Genomic DNA, 16,164 nt, shown 5'->3' on the forward strand with positions numbered 1-16,164 from the left:
GGAGTACAGCATTGTATGGTAGTGAAACATGGACTGTGGGAAAACCGGAACAAAAGAGAATCGAAGCATTTGAGATGTGGTGCTATAGACGAATGTTGAAAATTAGGTGGACTGATAAGGTAAGGAATGAGGAGGTTCTACGCAGAATCGGAGAGGAAAGGAATATGTGGAAAACACTGATAAGGAGAAGGCACAGGATGATAGGACATCTGCTAAGACGTGAAGGAATGACTTCCATGGTACTAGAGGGAGCTGTAGAGGGCAAAAATTGTAGAGGAAGACAGAGATTGGAATGAATACATCAAGCAAATAATTGAGGACGTAGGTTGCAAGTGCTACTCTGAGATGAAGAGGTTAGCACAGGAAAGGCATTCGTGGCGGGCCGCATCAAACCAGTCAGTAGACTGATGGAGGGGGGTGGGGGGGGGGGGGAAGAGTTGACGGGTGTGTTCATTGGCTGAGTTGATGTGTAGGTGAAGGATTAGGTGGGTGAGGGCTATGGATTGTTCAGTTTGGAACTGATGGAAAGAAGGGTTACACCCAGAGATGGGAACTCCCAAACCACCTTCCCTATCCTCTGGCTCCTACCCTTATAACCGCCCCCGGTGTAAAACCTGTCCCATGCACCCTCCCACCATCACCTACTCCAGTCCTGTAACCCGGAACGTGTACACTATCAAAGGCAGAGCCACGTGTGAAAGCACCCACGCGATTTACCAACTGACCTGCCTACACTGTGAAGCCTTCCCGTTACGCACCAGGCCTCAACCTCCGCTAATTTCAATTTGCCCCCCTCGTACATCACTTGTCACTCAACATCTTTGCCTCTGTACTTCCACCTCGACTGACATCTCTGCCCAAACTCTTTGCCTTTACATATGTCTGCCTGTGTCTGTATATGTGCGGGCGGACGGATGTGTGTGTGTGTGTGTGTGTGTGTGTGTGTGTGTGTGTGTGTGTGTCCCTTTTTCCCCCTAAGGTAAGTCTTTCCGCTCCCGGGATTGGAATGACTCCTTACCCTCTCCCTCAAAACCCACAACCTTTCGTCTTTTCCTCTCCTTCCCTCTTTGCTGATGAAGCAACCATGGGTTGCAAAAGCTTGAAATTTGTGTGTGTGTTTGTGTTTTTTTTATTGTGTCTATCTACCAGCGCTTTCTCGTTTGGAAAGTCACAGCATCTTTGTTTTTTAATATATTTTTCGCATGTGGAATGTTTGTATCTATTATTCTCTGCGTGTGTGTGGGAGAGGTTGGAGGGGGGGAGGTCACACATGTAATATCTCTCTCACGCAAGTTCAAAAGATGTAATGATTCCATTAAATTTGTGCACATACAGAGTGTAATCTACATTTTGAATGTGAATGTGTCATCTGGTAACTTATCAATTTGGTACATAACTCAAAAAATACACTATTATTAAAAACAGCTATCATCAAAGGGATGAGAAACAACTAATCCCATTGAACTATTGTATTAATTATGTTATAGTTGTAACATGTTAGTGATTAAATTGTTGGTTTTAAGGGCACAACCTGCTGGCCTTCATTACACCAACAATTGTGCAATCACGTTAAACAGCAGGTTTTGTTTTCATTGCTTAATGTTCCTAGATCCTAGTAACGAAATATTGTTATAAACATTAGGAATTACTTTGAGTATCCTAGGGTCAAAGATGACATCAACTCTCTCTTTGTTGCATGTGCAGCCATAAAGTGGTACCTGAACTTTTACTGCCTAATACATTATGCAGGATTTGAATCAAGTCACAAAAGCAGAACGGCTTTTACTGAATTCAGATGGAAAGATAAATCATTTGAATGAAACAAAACAATGGAAGTTTGACAGTAATAATAAGTGATTTGTCACATGCGAATCATTTTCTAAAAGTCTTTTATGTTACAGATAAATTTTATTTATAGTATTAACATATTCATAGCCAAAAAACACTGAAAAGGGAAAGAAAAGAAAAACAGAAGAGAGGGACAAAAGAAAGAAAGAACACACAGTTGTAGAACCCACAGAGTTGAAGCTGTTGTGTCCGCAGCTCGTGGTCGTGCGGTAGCGTTCTCACTTCCCGCGCCCGGTTTCCCGGGTTCGATTCCCGGCGGGGTCAGGGATTTTCTCTGCCTCGTGATGACTGGGTGTTGTGTGATGTCCTTAGGTTAGTTAGGTTTAAGTAGTTCTAAGTTCTAGGGGACTGATGACCATAGATGTTAAGTCCCATAGTGCTCAGAGCCATTTAAACAATTTTTTTTTAAGGTGTTGTGGTAGTTCTCGAAACATAAGTATAGTTCGACTTCTTGAATTGTGATAATATAACAACCTCTTCAATTTTTAAGATCACACTAAGGCCAAAGTACAATTATACTTTGCGTTCCATAAAAAAAAAATATTTCGTTACGGTTAGGTTGTATGTCTATTCCTAAAAACATTTTTTGTCTCATTTAATTTTGGTTTGTATTGACTCTCTCTCTCTCTCTCTCTCTCTCTCTCTCTCTCTCTCTCTCTCGTGACATCCGCTGTTTTCTATAGATGTTATGGACATTCAGTTTTTTGGTTTACAAACATTGCTTTTACTGAATAAATTTCCTGGTTACATCTGCAGTGTGTATTGCTCAGTTGAGTGCAGTTACAAACTCTGCATTTACAAGAGTAAGAGAACAAAACAACCACAATGTGCAGAACAAAGCAATAAGTTAAATTAAAGAGTAGATTTCTTGTGCACATACCATCAAAATAATGCTTTCTGTCGAAAGAGTGCAGATAAATAACTATACATTTAATTTCATTGGAATATAATGTTTCCCATAAATTTTACTGTACTGTGCATGTTTTTCAATTCTCATGCTGATGCTAACTAGTAAGTTAGCCAGTGGAAAAATAACACTTCTACACATAACACAAGTTTCTACAATACACAAATGAAACAATAATAAGGTGAATTTAGCATACAGTTAACAAAAATCTTGAAGTGAGAAATTGCTAACAAAGTCTACCTGGAGCTACAATTATCCCTGAAGATCAAATAAATCAGATGCAATGACTTAAAAAAGTAACAGCACAGCAGTAAAATATAAGAGAAAAATTTAAAATCTTTCAACAGTGGATTGTGATTCCACAGTACTGATAAAATATTCAGCAACACAGATATAAATTAAAACCAAATCATTCCAGTTCAATTCCAGCAGATTAACAAATGAATAACGCTGATCGTAATTCTGCTGTAACTTACCAGTTCTAAAATTTAACCACGGCTCTCAATATTTTCTGTAACTGAATACTCGTAAATACCTACATGCAGATGTCTCCATTTTTGTTTTGGTTACATTTAATTGTAACCAACAAAGAATGCTGAAATGTTCAAAAGTGTCACACATGATGCTGCATTTAAAGAACTCTCACAAACTGGAATCAGTTACACGAAACTCTTCTGAAGCTGTGTAATACTGGTAAGGCCAAGCACATCTCTCCAGATATGCAAAACTATGTATTAAGTAACGCTGGGCACTGTTACAAGAATCTATCAACAACAGCAAAGCAGGAGAAATCAAATTAAAACTCTACAAGTCTACTAAACTCCTTCACAACAGAAGGAAGGAAAAATTTGGTTTAATGTTCGCTAACAATTTTCACAAAGGAGTTGATGGATTTATCTTACAATGTTGGTGTCCCTCTGCACCACTCCACACAACATGAAGTCAGTGGGTAACAGCATCATAACTCAGCAATTGAGTACTTGAGGTTCCCCCCCTCCTCCCCCCCTCGTGTACCAGTACACAATATATGAAAGAACAGAGAAACCACCATATAGCAACACTATTACTTAGTTTCCACAATCAACTCTTTTGCAAAATTAAGCAAATTCAACAGAACAACATACTTCTTGAAGAACACAATGTTTTGAAAGAATGCATTGACTTTTTTTTAAATTTTTGAAGATTTTGGAAGTAACAGTGAACTTTCAGCTGACGTTGTCCTCTCAAATGGCAGCACAAAATACAATACGTGTTATGGAGATGGTAAGTTTCTAATGAAGTATTTCTTTTTATTTCATAATCAGGCAAACTGTATAAATATGATCTGATGAATATTTTAAAACAATAGTTCTTGCACTGAAATGTCATTCATAATAACAACACTTCACACTGCAATACAAGTTAAAGATTTCGTGAGATAGGCAAGTATAAGTAAGCAAAATTTTGATGCAGGGTGAAGATTCTGCACAACAAAAAACACATCACAAATATCTACTGGCCAGACCACGTAATTTCATTACACACTGATACTGCATTAATGTACATAACTTCAAAGAAACATGAGGTTCTGTGTAACACTTTGATCTCACACACTTAATTTTAAGACTGTGCTAATTTGTCGTCTGGTCTGTAAGTAAATGCTACTAGAACACACAACGCACACACGCCTGTCTACACACAAACTGATGTGCACGCACACACGCGTGCGCCTACACACACACACACACACACACACACACACACACACACTTTTCACAGGAGAAGTTATTTACTACAATCCCGTCAAATGTAGGCTCCTTATTCTAAGAAAAAAAAAAGAAAAGAAATTTTTTATCATGTGTTACAACAAACTTTGTTTAGAGACATTTCATAATTATTACAGAAATAGCTCTAAACAAGCCTGCATTCACGTATTTCTTTTCTGAATATCGTCACACCTTGCATAAAAGTCACTACCAATTAACACTAAGTAAAACTTGCCAATTAAGTGAACAAAGTGTCTCTGTAAAACCAGAGATACCAATTCCAATATTGTATAATGCACACATGTGTACAAAATGTTTATATAGTAATATTACATATAGTAGATCAAAAGCATTCTAAAAAATCTTATCAATTCTGTAATGAGTACCAATACAGTTAACACATTGCTTTCTTCTCTTTATTTTCTAGCACAATGACTACTGCAATCTTGCAGAAACAACACACTAAAAAATAAAACAAAACTGAGTACAGTTTTGGCTTACCCTAAGTTTGAAATGAACAGGGGAAAATAATTCATGGCTCAGCCAAACAAGACACAATGCTCCATTTTCAACCAAAGCCAGCAGACCTTTCACAGATTAGTGACTTTCATATCCGATGGAGCACCTTGTCTCATTCTTCTCAATAACAATCTTCCCTTGTGAGAGTGCAGTACAATCACCACATGGCCTACAGTACTTCTAACTACACAAATATCTTAACTGTACTTTTTTTGCAAATATTTAGAAGGATTTGAAGAGTCTGCATCAAAGCAGTTCTGATAACACAAACTCACACAAAAATGTGTACAGCCATTAGCACACAGTGAATCTACCATCCTACCATTCACTTGCTGCAACTGCACTCAGTCAAGAATGGGAGTTATGCAGCCCTCGTGCACATTTACTTTTAGACTCAACATCCTTTCAATTACAAAAATTCTACAATAATTATAACAAAAGCAAACGAAAAGAGTAATTAGTAGGCACAGTTAGAAAAAACATTTCTAATCAGTTTCAAACTCAGATTCCCCAGCAGATGTTTCTGTACAGACAATGCCATTCTCTGTAACAGTCTGCAACTGTTCAACAGCATCAATGCCATTAACTTGTCCATGATCCTCAACTAAATGTTTCTGCAATAGTTCAGGCTGAAAAAAATTTTGAGGACATGATGGACATTTGTATGGACCTTTGTGTGACTTCTTGTGTTTCCACAGGACTGACTGACGAGAGAAGCAGCGGCCACATTCAGAACACGAAAATGGCTTTTCACCTGTGTGGATTCGCACATGCTGTATGAGGTATTTTTCCTTCTTGAACTGTCGCTGGCAGATCTGGCAAGTGATGCCAGGACCATCCCCTGATGTAGTAACATTGGGGCCTTCTTCATCACCATCATCATCATCGTCGTCGTCATCATCATCAACTGTAGTGACATCTACATCATCATCTTTCATGGTAATTGTTCCAGGATCACTTCCTTTCATTTGGAAGTTTTGAGCATTTGTTGTTGAAGTGCTTACCATGCCATTTGCTGCTGTACTGCCCCCAGGAGTATTTGGAGTGGTATGGATTTTCATATGCTGTAGGAGATATTTTTCCTTTGAACATTTTCGGTCACAAATTGGGCAACTGACACCACCACCTTGAGGAGTACTTTGAGTGCTTGGTGTGCTTCTATGAATCATTAGATCATCTTGAGCAAGACATTTGTGCCTCCTGAATGCTGATGTATTACTAAATGTTCTCCAGCATGCATTGCACCTGAAAGTCAAAGTTACAAATGATTAAATAGACTGCACATACCAAATCACAAAAATTTAGACAATATGCTGTGAAATACTTACAGAAATAAATGTTACAAAATGAAATAATATTTCAGCAACCTACTGATTGATGGTTTGATTGGATAGATTGACAACTACATACATTTGTTCATATCAAGAAATGAAAAAACTATACCAGTTAAATTGAGCAGAGAGATACAGTAAGTCATTCAGAATAATAAAGAAATTTTAACTGCTGTCACTAATAGTTCAAAGAAGGTGAATCCAGATTTCACTCTAATTAAAACTGCTCCAGAGAGACTTTCCATTTGAAAAAGAAATATATCATATGAGTGAATAAATAAATTATGAACTTCCACTTCCCTCCCATCATTTTGGGGTCTTTGTCATTTAGAAATGCATTCAAAATTCATTTTCGGTACATAAACATTAAAAACGAAAAGTAAAAGCATGAAAAATTACACACAAAAAAGTTACATGTAGTTACTTCATATTACACAAAAGCAGAAAGCAGATGAGAAGGTCAAGTAAAATAAAATTTGTGACAGAAACAAAGAAAAGCTGCTCAAAATATCTGATCAGGGACGAGACAGCTTTAGCTAATAGTTTTACGAACTGGTAAGAAAATACAGAGGTAGAAAGACAACTGAAAGCCATAGCAAAGCTAAAATGAACAGTGAGAGAAAAGAGTGAAAATAAATAAAATGTAAAAGATGGAACTTTCTGAAACAAAAAGGAGCTTGCGTAAAGAGAGAGAAATAAATACGTAACAGGAGGCATACACTGGGCAAAGAGGCAGAGTAGTTAAAGCACAGGACTTCTTTTTGCAAACAAGTTAGTTTTGTAATCTCTAGATTTCCTACAGTTTTGCTAGCACATTTCAGGCAAATGTTGAGATGTTCCTGTGGCTGTACCAAACCTGAAGCCTTCCTCCAAAGAGTTCACTTCCAATGACACATTAGGCTCTAACCTTCTTACTTTTGGAGACGTGTGGAGGTGTTGTGGTAGAGCACCATGATAGGGAGAATATTTTGGCAAAATTTTGAACCAATCAGATGATAATAATTCCTCCCCTATAATTAAGTATGTTATGTCAGTGACATGATGAAGCTCAAAGCACAAGATTGGAGCAGTGAACAAAATTTAAATGACATACAGCATAAATTAGTAAATCACATACAGTGTTGCATGACAAGTATTGTGTGAGTTACATGGATAGCAATAGAGTTCTCTGAAATGTGGTAGAATATTCTCAGGAGTGTCAGACCCATTTCGTACCATGGCTTAAGTCACAAGCCTTGGAGAAGAAGCTAAACCTATGTAACAAGAGGGGTACTCATAATACACCAAGTGCAGTATCACAGTTCTTGTGACAACACACTCTTAATCAAGTCCAGTCACCATTCAGTCACCCAGATTATGTTTTTACTTAAACCAAATGATGAAATAGTTCCTTTGATTCAGCCATGACCAATTCATCTTACGGCTTTAACCAAATGAGATATGACTTCATCTGAATTAACCTTATAATAATGAAAAATCCAGGATGGAATGTGACAGTATTAAGAAAAGGTTAGTTGCTATTCACAACAGAAAGTACGCTTTTGGCCAACAAGGCTTCATCGGAAATAAACTACACACACACACACACACACACACACACACACACACACACACACACACACACACACGACCACAGTCTGTGGCTGCTGAGGCCAGTCTGCAAGCAGCAGTGCATGATGGGAGAAGCAACTGGAAGGTGGGGGTAAGGAGGAGGGTGAGGGACAGCAGTGTAGGGGGCGATGAAGTGCTGCTTGTGAGAGCATATAAGGACGAGATAGAGAGAGGATGGGTGGGGGGGTAGCAGAAAATGAGAGAAGTAAAAAGACTGTGGGTGCATTGGTGGAACAGATGGCTGTGTAGTGCTGGAATGAAAACAGGGAAGTGGTTAGATGGGTAAGAACAATGACTAGTGAAGCTTGAAGCCAAGAAGATTAGGGCAACGTAGGATATATTGCAGGGAGAGTTCCCACCTGCACAACTAAGAAAAACTGGTGTTGTTGGGAAGGATGCAGATGGCACAGGCTGTGAAGCAGTCACTGAAATGAACGTCATGTTAGGCGGCATGATCAGCAACTGAGCGGTCCAGCTGTTTCTTGGCCACAGTTTGTTAGTAGCCATTCATGTGGACAAACAGCTTGTTGGTTGTCATACTCAAGTAGAATGCAGCACACTGGTTGCAGCTTAGTTTGCTGATCATGTGACTTGATTCCACAGGTGGCAGCTCTACCTTTGATGGGAGAGGTGATGCTTGTGGTACCAGACTGGAGTCCATGCTGGTGGGAGGATGTTTGGGACAGGTCTTGCGTGTGGGTATATTACAAGGATATGAGCCATGAGGCAAGGGGCTGAGAGCAGGGGTTTTGTAGGGATGGACAAGGATATTGTGTAGGTTTGGTGGGATGCAGAATATCACTGTGGGATGGTTGGGGAAGGGTAGTGGGTGGGATATTCCTCATTTCAGAGGTAGTCAAAATCCTGGCGGACAATGTCATTCAGTTGCTCCAATCCTGGCTGGTACTGAGTCACGATGGGAATGCTCCTCTGTGGCTGGACAGTGGAACTTGGGGAGGAGGTGGTTGACTGGAAAGATAAGGCACGGGAGATCTGTTTTTGTACAAGTTTGGGAAGGTAATTACTGTCTGTGAAGGCCTCATCGAGACCCTCGGTAAATTTTGAGATGGATAGTTTGTCACTACAGATGTGATAGCCTTGGGCAGCTAGGCTGTATGGAAGGGACTTCTTGGTATGGTACAGGTGGCAGCTGTTGAAGTGGAGGTATTGTTGGTGGTTGGTAGGTTTGATATGGACGGAGGTACTGATGTAGCCATATTTGAGGTGGAGGTCAACAATGAGGAAGGTGGCTTGTTGGGTTGAGGAGGACCAGGTGAAGTGACTTGGGGAGAAGGTGTTGAGGTTCTGGAGGAATGTAGATAGAGTGTCCTCACCCTCAAACCAGATCACACAGATATCATGAATGAATCTGAATCAGGTGAGGGGTTTGGGATTCTGGGGTTTAAAAAGGATTCCTCTAAACGGCCCACGAATAGGTTGGCATAGGATGGTGCCATGTGGGTGCCCATAGCTGTACCCAAAATTTGTTTGTAGGTAATGCCTTCAAAGGAGAAGTAATTTTGGGTCAGGATATAGTTGGTCATGGTGACTAGGAAGGAGATTGTAGGTTTGGAATTAGTTGGGTGTTGGGAAAGGTAGTGTTCAACAGTGATAATGTCATGTGTATTAGGTATGTTAGTGTAAAGGGAAGGGCATCAACAGTGACAAGCAGGGCACCATGAGGTGCAGGAACCAGAACTGTGGAGGAGATGGTTGGTACCTTTTATGTGGGAGGGTAGATCGTGGGTAATAGACTGAAGGTGATGGTTTATGAGAGCAGACATTCTCTAATTGGAGGCACAGTAACCGGTCATAATGGGACATCTTGGGTGGTTGGGTTTATGGACTTTATGAAGCATGTAGCAGGTAGGAGTGTGGAGAATGGCAGGGGTGAAGAGAGAACTGGACTCCAGGTAGAGGTTCTGGGATGGATCCAAGGATTTGAGGAGAAACTGGAGATCCTGCTGGATTTCTGAAATGAGGTCACTGTGGCACAGTTTGTATATGGATGACTCTGACAACTGGCGAGAGTCCTTATGCTGGGTAATCCTTGCATTCCAAAACAAATGGTGAAGCCTTTGTCAGCAGGTAGGATTATAAGGCCAGGATCAGTTTTTAGACGGTGGATTGCAGTTTGACCATTATAGCTCCACTTAGACAGCTGCCACCCATTCTGTACCAAGAAGTCCCTTCCATACAGCAGACCCACCTGTGGCCATCACATCTGTAGTGATGAGCAGTTCCCTATCGAAATATACCAACGGTCTCACTGAGGCCTTCACAGACCGTAATTACCATTCCAACCTTGTACGAAAACAAATCTCCTGGGCTGCATCTCTCTAGTCACCCACCACCTCCCAAAGTCCCTCCGTCCGGCCACAGTGGAGCATTCCCTTCATGACTCCATACTACCCATGACTGGAGCAACTGAATCACATTGTCCGCCAGGGTTTTGACTACTACTCATTGCGCCCTGTAATGAGGAATATCCCACCCATTACCCTTCCCAACCATCCCACAGTGGTATTCTGCAGCCCACTGAACCTACATAATATCCTCGCCCATCCCTACAAAACCCCTGCTCTCAACCGCTTGCCTCATGGCTCATATACCTGTGATAGACCCAGACGCAAGACCTGTTCCATACATCCTCCCACCAGCACCTACTACAGTCTGTTGTCACAGGCATCACCTTTCCCATCAAAGGCAGGGCCACTACCCGTGAAATCAGTCATGTGATCCAAAAGCTAAGCTGCAACCAGTGTTCTGCATTCTATGTGGGCATGACAAGCAACAAGCTGTCTGTCTGCATGAACGGCCATTGACAAATGCGGCCAAGAAACAACTGGATCACCCAGTTGCTGATCCTGTCCCCAACACAATGTTCTTCATTTCAATGGTTGCTTCACAGCTTGTGCAAGTGGGAACTCTCCCTGTAATATATCCTATGTTCCCGTAACCTTCCTGGCCTGAAACTTTGTTAGTCATTTTCCTTACCCATCTGGCCCCTTCGCAGTTCCCATTCTAGCAGTACACAGCCCCCTATTCCACCAACGCACCCACTGTCATTTAACTCCCCCCCCCCCCCCCCCCCACACTCATCTAGCCTCCAAATGGCACCCAGCTGCCCTGATCTCTCTCTACCTCACCCCGGTACGCTCCCACCAGCAGCATTTTACTGCCCCTCCACCTCTACCCTGCTATCCCTACCCCTCACTGCCCAAGCCTCTTCCTTATCCCTACCACCCAGCTGCTTCGCCCATCAAGTGCAGCTGCTTGCAGTCTGGTCACAGTGTAACCACAGACTCTCCACTCTATGGTGAGTAGCAACTATCCTTTTCATAATATTGTCATTAACCTTACAATAGGATGTTAAATACTAATCACTATTCCTTCCTATAATATCAATTTACAGGTCTCCATCACAATTAAATTTTTGCCTCCCTCTACTTCCTTTTATCTCACCACACATTATGTCAATCTCGTAATTTTTGGATGTATAAACTTTTATTACTATAATGTGTGTTGGCTTCATGTGCAACTTGAGTACTGTAATGCATTCATTATGTGGTTCACAGTAGCTTTCTCATGTTCCTATTTTCTTATTCATTATTAGATCTACTGCTGCAGTAACCCTATCCAATTTTGTATTTACAACCCTATACTCACATTATCACAGGTCCTGTACTTCCCGGCATTGCTATTCCCACTATATCTAACTTCAGTTTATCTATTTCCCTTTTTAAATTTCCAAAATTATCTATCTCATTAAGAGATCTAAAGTTCCATACCCCAACTTCTAGGATGATAGTTTTACTTCTCCTGATTACAACATTCTCCTCGGTAGTCCTCACCCAGGTATATGAACAGGGAACTGTTTTACCTCTCTAAATTTTTACCAAAGAGGATGCCATTATTAATTCATACAACCGAGCTGCATGTTACTGGAAAACATAATGGCTGTTTTATATTCCCTTTCCTTTCAGCCATTTGCGTTATGAACATAGTAAGGCTATGTTGCATGATGTTACACAGTCAAATTAATCAATCAACCAGACTGTAGCCCCTGCAATTACTGAAAAGGCTGCTGCCCTTCTTCAGGGACCATAGGTTAACTGGCCGCTCCACAGATACCCAACCATTTCAATTGCACATATGGTACAGTTATCCGTATTGTTGAGGCGTGCAATCCACCTCCCTTGGAATATCCATGGTTCATGAGGTGTGATGCATCGTAGTTCCCATAACTGTACGTCTTATGTTAGTTCTTCCAAGATGAAATAAGGCTTCTTTAGCTTTCTCTGCTAATTAAATTTTTCCATCTTCTTTACATGTAAAATACTATAAAGGTGGCAACGATATATTGATAAATTTACAGAATATATTGGGCTTTCATAATTCTGCTTTCTATCTGTTTTTACTGGTTATTGGATGTAAGTAACAAATTTTTTCCACTCATTCTGTTGAATAAAATTTACAAAACTAAGAGTCATTAAGTATTTCTAATATCAGATTGATGCACAACACAAATGAAAGATAAGTAAGAGACACTGCAAATTCCTAAATAACAGTTCCACGGTTACATTTCACTTTTTATGGTTCTGTACATCAATTGGTAAAAATGGAACCCTTATAGGATCACTTTGTTGCCTGTCAGTAAGTCTGTCCTACTGTTAAGGTTTTTTTTTTTTTTTCTCAGGAACTGATACAGGTAGCACAATGAACTTTATGTTGCACACTAAAGTCTACTGTTCTCAGTGGTGTAAAAAATTTTGAGCTGCCAAGTCAATGCAATCAAAAGATATGGCCACATGTCACATATTTTGATACTCGCAAACTCATTCATCAAAACCTATAGGTAAACTGTCTATACCCAGGTTGGGCCTGGTGGTCTAGCAGGGAAGAATGTACCTAGAAACCGAGAGGCTGCAGGAGGGAATCTCATTTTGGCCATAGACTTTTCAGTCTTCGTTTCAGCCTAGCCTACACCTCTCAAGATGCAAGGAGTCACCAGAAACAATATGGGGTTTGAATTCCATATTAAACGGTAAGTCCCCTTTCCCCTGTCGGATAACTGGAGTAATTGCTGAAATGGTGCCCAACAGAAAGACTTGCCCCAGGTCATTGAGCGATATGAAATTATTGTCTATATACATAATTAAATTGGTACAGAACCCCCAGAGCACAAGTCCTCCTCACACTTGTCCATCATATATTTCTTTTTTACTAAAATTTCAGGGTGGCAGCCTCATTATCTAGTGACAACTTTCATTCAAGTCAGCCAAACAGCCATGCTACAACCTGGAAACATCATCACTGTGAGCAATGTTAAATGATTTTCAGTTTTTTAAGAACAAATATATTCTTACATTGGAGATATTTTCTGTTAGTATTTAAACTGATATTTTTGAAGATCATTCATTTGGGCCATGCTTTAATTACATAGAAATGTTAATATCATTATTTCTCACTATTATTTGTAATCTGCAAGTATTACTTTCCCTCTGGATCTAAATTAACATACGCACAGTATAATAAACCATCTCTATAAATTTCCTTAACTTTAAATGCAATACTACCTATACAAACTAAACATTTATCTTTAAAAACTTTTGTAGATATACACTACCACAGATGTTTAATACAATAATTCAAACTGCATATTCCTGTCTCAAACCTCCCTACTTTTCTTATTTTTATTTTATTTAAAATCCAATATATCAAAAGTATCACTATTTTACCTCCCAATATATGTTCGGCATTCATATCACTCAACTATTTACTGAAAAGTTGATACATTGATATTTCCTAAAAGATTGCAATCTCTAATAACCCGACACCACAGTCAGGACTATTTTCTCAATATTTTCATTAGTCCACTTAATTCAGAGGTTTTTTTTCTTCCCTTGATCAAGATAATTATCTCACAAGTTGGAGCCTGTAAACCTGTTCAACCATTTCAAAATGAAACAGCACAATTATGTTTATCTGCACACTTTCTGGTTCACAATTTCCACTGCACATGAAAAGGCACTACAATTTCACTGGCTCTCCAGAATACTGTTTTTTTACTTTGGTGTACATTTTACATGTATCATGACTAACATTGACCATATAATTATTCATTTCTGTGCACTGGTTGGCTTCAATTACAAACATGTCAGTAACATGATTGGGGGGGGGAGAGGGGGGGGGGGGGGAAGAGGGGGGGGGGGGGGGAGGGGGGGGGAGAGAGGGGGGAGGGGGGGGGGGGAGAGAGAGAGAGAGAGAGAGAGAGAGAGAGAGAGAGAGTAGAAGTAACATAAACAGTCAAAGATCACATTGAAACACTTAACAACAGAGAGCAAGAGAAGAGATCATAACTAATGGGGACTGTACACAATGTCACAGAAGTGAATGTATATTCTCTTGATTCCCTCTGCATTAGTTTACCTGCAGTCTTGACTGTTGACTATGCAGTTTCTAACATCAATATATACAAAATGAGAATTTCATTGATTTCATCAGCTATGCTCCTCTGCCTATTTTGCTCCTCCGCTTTTTTCTTTATCTGGCCCATCCTTTATTCAAGTTTTGAATGATTTATTGGCTGCCCTGCCTCTCATTGAGAAGAATTACCCTGTGTCCCTTCGTGAATTACTCCCCTCTAGCTCCGAAAGTATAAAATTCCATTTAGTCCTCAAATACCTCTTTCTTAGCAGTTCTACTGGCGCATATGAAGTACTAAAGTTTTGTTTTTCAAGATTTGGTGTGAATCTAATTAAGTTTTTATTACGCCATATCAAAACTCGGCAATGAATCCCTTGTTAAAAATAGTAAACTGCCAATCATTTTCAACAACAGGGAGCTGTATTCACCTTGTAAATTTTACAGATCATGTGGTTTTAAGAATTTGTAACACACATGAGTAATTTCCTGAAAACACTTCATTTTGTGTGTGTGTGTGTGTGTGTGTGTGTGTGTGTGTGTGTGTGTGTAAGTGAGTGAGAGAGAGAGAGAGAGAGAGAGAGAGAGAGAGAGAGAGAGAGATCTTAACTGTAATACTGCTCTCAAAATCACAGCCAGATTAGTTAAACAGAACTATAAAGCAGTGTTAGGTGCAGCTTTTGAGCTTTGTGGGACATAAAAATAAATCTGAAAAAAGTGTACAGGAAATTGGCACATAATACAGCAAAGAGAAGATTCAGAGTGCTAGGTCAATACAGAAAAGCTAAACGTAGGCAACAGCTTTGACCTTGGGTCAATTTCCTGCATGTGTTCAACAGATAATACATTGTCCACATGATCAATTCCATGCCTGAAACAAATACCATCCCAATAACCACAGCTCTCCTGAATAAATTGTCTGTTCTTAGTGACTTCACCAGATTACAATTCCACTCTCCTTTCTGTCACTTTAGTGCTTTTTCCCACTACCAAAAAGAATTTAAAACTAGATTTCCCACATAAAATCATTTTTATGCAACACTGTAGTGTAAAATGCAATATGAACTCTATCCAGCAAATCATAAAGACCGGCTACACCACAGGAATCCCATACAAAACTGCTACTTTGTTAATACAACAGACCTCCAAACAAACTGTGTATAAGGCTGTCCACGTGATGAGATTTAAACCTGTTGTGGTAGGATAATCTTTATGCGTTCTGAAGATATCATCAGAAAATTACAACTTAAGGATGAACACCATTACACAACAGGAGTTGTTGCTGGTTGCTGTGCAGAGATTAATGAACTATGTGTATTAGAGCCTTCTACAAAATTAACATACACTAACTACCACAATAAATTCAGAAAACTAAATACATATTCATAGAATAGGAATACTTCTTAGGTCCAACTATTCCAGATTAACTGCTTGCCCATAGCATGACAGGCACTCCTGGGCACAGTTGGGGAGGGCTGGAGAAACTGCTCACACATGGGCAGCCAACACTTTGCACACAAGAAGGCCAGCTAGGGTGTTTAACCATGACTTAGCAAATAACTGTAACAAGATATGTTTAACAAGTGCACAACCTAAGTAAAACAAAATACTACACCATTTTATTATATTTCTGGCAGATTATATTTCTTTTTGTTCACAGATGACACAATATTTTGTGTTGGAGCCAAAACTGCTACAAAAAGAACAGAAAGAATGCTCATCAGTGTTGGATTGTGATTCTTGGAGCGTTCTGCAATGTTAATCCTTTTCATGAGAG

The 16,164-nt window shown here is 39.8% G+C and overlaps 1 protein-coding gene across 3 annotated transcripts in view; it reads right to left on the minus strand.

Annotated features, from left to right (window-relative positions):
• Window positions 1-1,872: 1,872 nt before the first annotated feature.
• The window catches only part of LOC124736701 (zinc finger protein 91-like), a 168,667-nt gene continuing 154,375 nt past the window's right edge, over window positions 1,873-16,164 (minus strand). For 2 of the 3 annotated variants that reach the window (XM_047248577.1, XM_047248576.1), the window contains one exon: window positions 1,873-6,264. In XM_047248577.1, coding sequence (XP_047104533.1) covers window positions 5,505-6,264 — 760 coding nt within the window. In that variant the 3' untranslated portion in view covers window positions 1,873-5,504. The remainder of the gene's footprint in view (window positions 6,265-16,164) is intronic. The other variant, XR_007009446.1, reaches the window with a different exon arrangement.

This window comes from Schistocerca piceifrons, chromosome 1, assembly GCF_021461385.2.
Source record: "Schistocerca piceifrons isolate TAMUIC-IGC-003096 chromosome 1, iqSchPice1.1, whole genome shotgun sequence".
NCBI classification, from domain to species: Eukaryota; Metazoa; Arthropoda; class Insecta; order Orthoptera; family Acrididae; genus Schistocerca; species Schistocerca piceifrons.